At 46.7% G+C, this 9,092-nt stretch overlaps 1 protein-coding gene across 1 annotated transcript; it reads right to left on the minus strand.

The window, feature by feature from the left end:
• Positions 1 to 1,606: 1,606 nt before the first annotated feature.
• Positions 1,607 to 5,066, minus strand: CUNH19orf12 (chromosome unknown C19orf12 homolog; the record flags this gene model as incomplete). Its single annotated transcript, XM_077451490.1, is given in 1 exon segment — positions 1,607 to 5,066. A coding segment is annotated over 1 exon segment (267 nt), but the record flags the coding sequence as incomplete, so codon positions are not given.
• Between the last annotated feature and the right edge of the window lie 4,026 nt (positions 5,067 to 9,092).

The following is a 9,092-nucleotide window of genomic DNA, read 5'->3' on the forward strand; positions in this document are numbered from 1 at the left end:
AACTTAAGGGTCAGCAACATATGAGATTTTATACTACACTATATTATATATATTTGGACACCTGCCTTTACACGCACATGAACTTTAATGGCATCCCAGTCTTAGTCCGTGGGGTTCAATATTGAGTTGGCTCCGCCCTTTGCAGCTATAACAGCTTCAACTCTTCTGGGAAGGCCGTCCACAAGGTTTAGGAGGGTGTCTATGGGGACGTTTGACCATTCTTCCAGAAGGACATTTGTGAGGTCAGACACTGATGTTGGACGAGGAGGCCGTGGCTCACAGTCTCCATTTTAAGGTGTTCTATCCAGTTGAGGACAGGACCAGTCAAGTTCCTCCACCCCAAACTCACTCATCCATGTCTTTATGGACCTTGCTTTGTGCACTGCTCCAATTATGGTGTGGGGGTTGTTTTTCAGGGGTTGGGTTTGGCCCCTTAGTTCCAGTGAAGGGAACTCTTAAGGCGTCACAAATCAGGCATACCAAGGCCTTTTGGACAATTTCATGTTCCCAACTTTGTGGGAACAGTTTGGGGACGGCCCTTCCTGTTCCAACATGACTGCCCACCAGTGCTCAAAACAAGGTCCATAAAGACATGGATGAGCAAGTTTGGGGTGGAGGAACTTGACTGGCCTGCACAGAGTCCTGACCTCAACCTAATAGAACACCTTAGAGAAGAGACTGTGAGCCAGGCCTTCTCACCCAACATCAGTGCCTTAACCAACAAATGCCCTTCTGGAAGAATGGTCAAACATTCCCATAGACACACTCCTAAACCTTGTGGACGGCCTTCCCAGAAGAGTTGAAGCTGTTATAGCTGCAAAGGGCGGAGCCAACTCAACATTGAACCCTACAGACTAAGACTGGGATGTCATTAAAGTTCATGTGAAGGCAGGTGTCCCAATACTTTTGGTAATATAGCGTATTAGTTGCCAACCTTATCATTCAAAAATGCTAAAATAAGGCAGTTGACAGCAAAAGCATGAAGTCCAAGTGTACGGTAATAATAAAAATAAGAACTGATATATTCTACTCTTTCAACATAAAATAGAACCATTTGTATAACCAGCTTAGGTGTCGGGCAGATTCGGTTATAGGAACTGAAGAAAAAAATGTCAGTATTATTCACAGAAACCAATCAGTTGCTGCCTTCATCTGCTACAAAAACCAAACAGCTGCAATCTGATTGGTCGCCTAAAATTTCAGGTTGTTCCTATTTGTTTTTGTTTTTTATTGCCCACTGGCAGCCAATGGGACTCTTTCAGCTCACATCTGATTGGCCGAATCAGGGAGCACCTTGGCTTCCCTTTGGCACCAACGTTTATTCAGGTCCGGTTCACACCTAGGCATTTTTTTTTTAGTGCGTTTTCAGTTTTGCAGAAACACACTACAGTCTGTTCAGCATGGTTTCCTATGGATGTAGTTCACATTTTTTGCATTTTATGGACTTTTTCTGGTTTTTGGTTCCATAGACTTCAAAGGATGAAAAAACGTGTATTGAAAAAAAAAATGCAAAATGCACCCGAAACATGCAACCTGCAACCTGCAAAGGTGTGAACCGGGCCTTATGAGGATCGGAAGATCCCAAAGAATTGTCTGTAGTCAATAGCGGCCAATCAAACCCCATTGTCATTTTCCAAAGCAGATAAAAAGGAAATAAAAGCATTTCATTGGCTGCTATATGCAACACAGACAGGTCTACCTTCAGCTGCCATCATATTACAGGCCTGATGAGATTTAAGAAAAAAAAAAAAAGATGATTCAAGTGCATCAGCCATGATTAAAAGACTGTTTCCAGGTGACTCCATACGCTTCCAAAGAGGTAGATGAAGAAGGGAGATGCTGGACTTGTTCCTGGAGGTTTCAGTGCGTTTTGTCACGTCAAGTCAACCTTTTGCGATGGTTTTGCATGGATAAAAGAGCAGATTTACTTTAAAGAGACCCTGTCACCTTAACAATGCCTTGTCTGTGCAAAAGCCCCCCTCCTCCCCCCTCATTCTCACCTTACCAGCGCCCCCTTATTTATAGCCAGTGACACCAGCTGTTATTTTAGGGCAGGGGGGTCTCCAAAACTTTCTAAGCAAAGGGCCAGATTGTGAGCAGTGGGAGTAGAAAAGGCTTGGTGGTCAGCAGGGAGAAAATAATGACATAATGCCTGTGGACAGTAGGAGGTATTGGCATTAGTGGGAAGAATAATCTCCATCTCTAATCCATCTGTGGTGTCAGTTGGGAGGCACAGCGCCCCCGTCTATGGTGTCAGTGGGGAGGCGCAGCGCTCCCGACTATGGCGTCAGTGGGGAGGCGCAGCGCTCCCGACTATGGCGTCAGTGGGGAGGCGCAGCGCCCCCGACTATGGCGTCAGTGGGGAGGCGCAGCGCCCCCGACTATGGCGTCAGTGGGGAGGCGCAGCGCCCCCGACTATGGCGTCAGTGGGGAGGCGCAGCGCCCCCGACTATGGCGTCAGTGGGGAGGCGCAGCGCCCCCGACTATGGCGTCAGTGGGGAGGCGCAGCGCCCCCGACTATGGCGTCAGTGGGGAGGCGCAGCGCCCCCGACTATGGCGTCAGTGGGGAGGCGCAGCGCCCCCGACTATGGCGTCAGTGGGGAGGCGCAGCGCCCCCGACTATGGCGTCAGTGGGGAGGCGCAGCGCCCCCGACTATGGCGTCAGTCGGGAGGCGCAGCGCCCCCGTCTATGGCGTCAGTCGGGAGGCGCAGCGCCCCCGTCTATGGCGTCAGTCGGGAGGCGCAGCGCCCACGTCTATGGCGTCAGTCGGAGGCACATCGCTCCATCTATGGTGTCAGTAGGAGGAATAGCACCTAAAGGTTAAATAAAGACAAAGCAAAGAGTCACCCCTGGCCCACGGGCCGCAGTTTGGAGACCACCACTTTAGGGTTTGGGGGGGGGGGCATATGACCTTCACCTCTGAGACAAAGTACAAGCCTAGCAGCCAATTAATAAGCCCCTGCGCTGTCACACATCCAGAAGAGCAAAGTCATCTACCTCTGGGTACTGACACCACCGATTTCAGTGCTGCCTGTGAGGGAGGAAAGAGCTGCATGGGGGTGAAGGTCAGCTGGGTAGAAGGGCAGGTGTCGATAGACTTTTGTTCATTGCAAGTGGGTTTTGCATCTCAATACAAGTGTATAGGAATGCTAAACCTGCTTGAAGCAAGTCAATCACAGGTCAGACGCACTTGTCAATTAATTCCTAATGCTCTCCGAGGCCTTTCAAACCAATGCCATTGACACTGACAGACCCTCATGGTAGTTGGGGGGGGGCACCTTTGCGGAAACATGGTCACTTTGCTCTACATAGGTAAGGTAGCAGGATTTCTTTAAAACTGATTTTTGCATGCAAAGCTTAGCAACAGGTTGACTTGATTGCCCTCGGCTTGTACTCATCTGTTTGCTCTTCTGCTGCTTTGGCTGCCCCTTTTTCTACGTCTGTTTGAAGAGGAACTGAACTCAAAAAGTGTAGATTTGCTATGGTATAGACGACATCAAGAAATGTTAATTGTGCCCAAGCAGTACTCGGAAAATAAAAACAGATTGTCTGGAATTCCTGCTGAAAAATAGCAGTCCATATCCTGGTATGTGAGTGTGCCTAGGCACTGGTGTGTCTATAGCCGCAGAGCTGTGTATCTGCAGCGTAAGATCTAAGGCACGGTTACCTCTGAGGGCTCGTCCTAGTAAAGCTAAAGTGAGATTTGGTGATGCTGCTAAAGGTTCTCCATGCTGGAGGCTCTTCCATGAGGAAGCAAAGCCCTGCCTTTACCAAGATGGCCGCCCACACAGAGACAGTGCAGACCAAGACATGGTAAGTCAGTAATAGAGAAAGAACAGCTGCAGAGAGGCCACAGACAATACTGGGGACTAGTTCTTTGCCATATGTCTTCTTTCAGAATTCAGTTTCTATATAAAGTAGAAGTCCACCCCCTAACTCTAAAATCTCTAAATGTACATGCATCCACAATCTAGGACTAATCTATCTAGCTCTGTGAAGAAGAAACCACTATACATACCTTTTCAGAAGCCACCCCGGTCCGGTCCCATGCCGAGCTGGAAGCGTTGGCTTCGCCGGGGAGGTGGCTGCCACGGAAGCTCCATAGTAGGTCTACGGGTGAAGTCACTTCCCTGGCATTTCACGGCCGTGTCCTGCACAGAGCTTCCACCGCTGGAGACCGGACCAGAGCGACTTAAAAAAAAAAAAAAAAAAGGGTATGTATAGCGACTTCCTCACAGGGCTAGTCTTAGATCGTGGAGGCCTGTAGATTTAGAGATTTTAGTTTTAGGGTGAACTTTAAGGAAGGAAACACATGTCTATTATGAGGCAGAACTGGAGGCCTAAGTGGTCAATCCTCAGTCCTCCAGATCAGGGATATGCAATTAGCGGACCTCCAGCTGTTGCAAAACTACAAGTCCCATCATGCCTCTGCCTCTGGGTGTCATGCTTATTGCTGTCAGAGTCTTGCTATGCCTCATGGGACTTGTAGTTCTGCAACAGCTGGAGGTCCGCTAATTGCATATCCCTGATCTAGATCAACTAGTGACCTATAATCACACACATAGGTTGGACTTGATGGACTTGTGTCTTTTTTCAACCTCACCTACTATGCAACTTGGAGCTTCTATTCACTAAGCAGCAGATCGTTTTAAATCTTACACTTCAAAATTACACTAAAATCTTCCTTACTGGAATATCCAAGTACAGCATCTGCCTCCCTTTACCTTCTCTACACTGTTGGGTTTCCTAGCTAATCATGGGTGCGCTTTCGGCAGTAATAAAACGATTGAGCAACCATCTAGTCTCCAAACTGAATCTCCCCTTTCAGCTCCTGGGACACGTAGCTGATGAGTGCGGCTGACACCTTCTGTTGTAAGGAGGCATTGCCCATGACCAGCATGATGAGTTGAGTAGCATCGGTCCAGTCCAAGTTGCCGATGATGGTGTAGATGTTTTCACAAAGCTTCTGCTGCTGGACAGGGGGCATCTCCATAAGTATCTGAGGGAGTGGCTTGAACTGACCGCTGGACATCCAGGCGCCCAATAATCCTCCCACAGCGCCACCTAGAAAACAAAAAGATGGCAGTGAGTTATAAACACCACCATTACAAAAAGGTCCTTATTTTTTTATGTTTAAGAAAAATTGTTGCAGTATACATAATAGCTAGTGATAGAAATCCAACATTTGATAGTTGGGAGAAACCTTCCAATGGGGTGACGGAAATCCAACATTTGACAGTTGGGAGAAATCTTCCAATGGGGTGATGGAAATCCAACATTTGACAGTTGGGAGAAACCTTCCAATGGGGTGACGGAAATCCAACATTTGACAGTTGGGAGAAATCTTCCAATGGGGTGACGGAAATCCAACATTTGACAGTTGGGAGAAACCTTCCAATGGGGTGACGGAAATCCAACATTTGACAGTTGGGAGAAACCTTCCAATGGGGTGACGGAAATCCAACATTTGACAGTTGGGAGAAACCTTCCAATGGGGTGACGGAAATCCAACATTTGACAGTTGGGAGAAACCTTCCAATGGGGTGACGGAAATCCAACATTTGACAGTTGGGAGAAACCTTCCAATGGGGTGACGGAAATCCAACATTTGATAGTTGGGGAATACCTTCCTATGGGGGTGATGGAAATCTGATAGATGTGGGAACCTTCCAATGGGGACACCTGTAATGGTGAGAACTATCAAAGAGGGGATTTCTCATCATTTTGATTACATTTCGGGGGTTATTCTTGTTGCGTTTTGTAGGAACTGGAAATAATGGGAAATCTCTCCAATGGTACAAAAAGTCTGCCAGGAGGTTTTAACCTTCCTATATTCTATCCAAAACCAAAAGGAGATTAAATTATAGACTTAAATATTATGATATTATTACATGACCCTTTCCATTTGTGCAACCAGCTATATTTGTTTATCTTTCCTTTCCTTTTCCCCATGCATAGAAAAAAAACGCGCTGCAAAGCCACTACCAACGCCAGAGAAATAAAGCGTCTGTACAAGCGCAAAGAAGACAGCAGTGGCAGAGAAGACGGGAGGAAGAAGACTGGATGGAATTTTTTTTAAAAAAGGACTTGACAAAACTGTATCTTGTTTTTATTTACACTACACTTACTTTTTTTTTTTTTTTTTAGGGGTGAATGGGTAGGGGTACAATGTACCCCATACTCATTCACATGGGGAGGTTGGCCGGTATCTGGGGTCCCGCCCCAATGTTAAAAAGTGGGCTTCCAGATTACAATAAGCCCCCCGCCGGCAGACCCCCCACAACCACCGGCCAGGGTTGACGGGAAAAGGCCCTTGCCCCCATCAACATGGAAACAAGGTGCTTTAGGGTGGGGGCGCAGAGCCCCCTGCCCCAGAGCACCCACACCCCATGTTGAGGGCGTGTGGCCTGGTATGATCCGGGAGGGGAACAAGCTCGCTTGTTCCCTCCATTTTCCTGGCCTACTGTGCTGCATGCTCAGATAAGGGATTTTTTGTGGGGGGGGGGGGGGGGGGGGGGGGGGGGCCCATGCTGTTTTTTTTTTTCATTTTGGTGTGGAGTTCCCCTTCAAGATCCTCAGAGCACAAGTCACATGCCACAAGTCAGGTCATGATCAACCAACTTGGATGCGACTTCCATTCAAATCAATGAGCTGAAAGCCGGGTCAGTTAAAGCGGAGCTCCACCTTAAAGTGGAACTTCCGCTCATTGGAGCCCTCCCCCCCCCTCCGGCGCCACAATTGGCACCTTTCAGGGGGGAGGGGGGGTGCAGATACCTGTACAGTACAGGTATTTGCACCCACTTCCAGCATAGATATCCGCAGAATCTGCGGATATTTACGCCACTTCCCGCGGGTCCCCCGCTGTCTGCTGGGAAACACACGGATCCCAGAGACAGCGGGGACCATCCTTATAGCGCAGCGCGACTCGCACATGCGCAGTAGGGAACCGGGAAATGAAGCCACAAGGCTCCACTTCCTGATTCCCATACCCAAGATGGCGGCGGCAGCACCCGAGAGACGATCGAGAGATCGGCTTCGGGTGCCGACATCGCAGGCGCGCTGGGCAGGTAAGTGTCCTTATTTTAAAAGTCAGCAGCTGCAGTATTTGTAGCTGCTGGTTTAAAAAAATAAAAAAATAAAAAAAAGGCAGACTCCCGCTTTAAGACGGTTCTCATAGGGAACCATTGATTTTGACACGTCAAAAATAAAAATATATAAACCCTTGACGCAGCTTAATTCTGCATACAGCATTTTTGCAGCTGTACCGCTGCTCTTCAGAACTTTGGGAGCGATTTTATAATTATCAATCGGCTGCTGCACCTGCAAGGCTCTAATGAGGAAAGTGGCAGGGTCTGCATGCTTTAAGATGTGATTTTCCCCTTTGGGAGTATCTCACCATTTTTGTTTCAGGGGATGCCCAAAATCTGCCTTCTATCTTAGTGCAGACTTCTGGGGAAATCAGTGAACCAATCACACAAGCAGGAAATTATATTTCTGAGGGGGGTTCCGTATATCATCTGAACACCTCCAGGTAGCCATATTGCCTTTTACATAATATTAGAGTTGTAGATTGAAAAGGAACGTTAATTATCAAGAACATACAATTACAATATGACTTGTCACAATTGTATATGGTATATTATTTTTTTATTTGCCATTTTCTTTCCCTCCCACCCTTTACGTATCCCAGGAGGCTACAGGACCAGGCACAGGTCATTCAGGTCTAGACCAAAAAGGCAGCAGGAGGCAATGATAAAAAAATAAAAAAATATTCTGCTTGGGGTGGGGTCTGTGTGTGTTGCACCTTTTCATATTCAGATTTGCTATCTATATCTACAATGGATAGTAAAAAAAAAAGTCTACACACCCCTGTAAAAATTTTGGGTTTTCTGTGATGTAAAAAAAAAAAAAAAAAAAAAAAAGAAGAAGAAGGAAGAGGAGACAAATATAAATAATTTCAGATTTTCTCCACCTTTATTGTGACCTCTAAACTCAGTTGAACAACAAACTGATAACTTTTAGGTGAAGGGAAGTAAAAATAAACAAAAAAATAAATAATCATATGGTTGCATAAGTGTGCACACCCTTAAATGAATACTTTGTTGAAGCCCCTTTTATTTTATTACAGCGCTCAGTCTTTTTTGGGTACGAGTCTATCAGCATGGCACATCTCGACTTGGCATTATTTGCCCACTCTGCAAAAAACACTCCAAATCTGTCAGATTGCGAGGGCATCTCCTGTGCACAGCCCTCTTTAGATCGCTCCACAGATTTTCAATGGGATTAATGTCTGTGGCTCTGGCTGGGCCATTCCAAAACTCTTCTTCTGGTGAAGCCATTCATTTGCTGATTCGGATGGAGGCTTTGGGTCGTTGTCATGCTGAAAGTTGAAGTTCCTCTTCATGTTCAGCTTTCTAGCAGAAGCCTGAAGGTTTTTATGCCAATGCTGACTGGTATTTGGAACGGTTCATAATTTCCTCTACCTTGACTAAGGCCCCTGTTCCAGCTGAAGAAAAAGAGCCCCAGAGCATGATGCTGCCACCACCATGCTTCACGGTGAGTATGGTGTTCTTTTAGTGATGTGCAGTGGCGGCTGGTGAAGTTTTAAGATGGGGGGGCGCTAGACCCCGCCCACCCTTTTGACCCCTCCCATTTCTCATAAGCCACACCCCTTATAGAATCCACCAACTCCGTCCCCTGCAGTACATCATATACCAGGCTGTACATTATACACAGGGCTCTGTACATCATATACCAGGCTGTACATTATACACCGGGCTCTATACTTCATATACCAGGCTGTACATTATACACCGGGCTCTATACTTCATATACCAGGCTGTACATTATACACCGGGCTCTGTACATCATATACCAGGCTCTACATTATACACCGGGCTGTACATTATACACCGGGCTCTGTACATCATATACCAGGCTCTACATTCTACATTATACACCGGGCTCTGTACATCATATACCAGGCTCTACATTATACACCAGGTTCTAATGACACATCAATCTGACAGCCCAGTCACACTCCTCGTTCACCAGAAAAAAAAAAAAACAAAAAAAAAAAAAACACAGGAAA

The sequence above is a fragment of the Lithobates pipiens genome, unplaced genomic scaffold (assembly GCF_037356315.1).
Source record: "Lithobates pipiens isolate NorthernLeopardFrog02 unplaced genomic scaffold, aLitPip1_a1.2 Scaffold_10, whole genome shotgun sequence".
In the NCBI taxonomy this organism is placed as follows: Eukaryota; Metazoa; Chordata; class Amphibia; order Anura; family Ranidae; genus Lithobates; species Lithobates pipiens.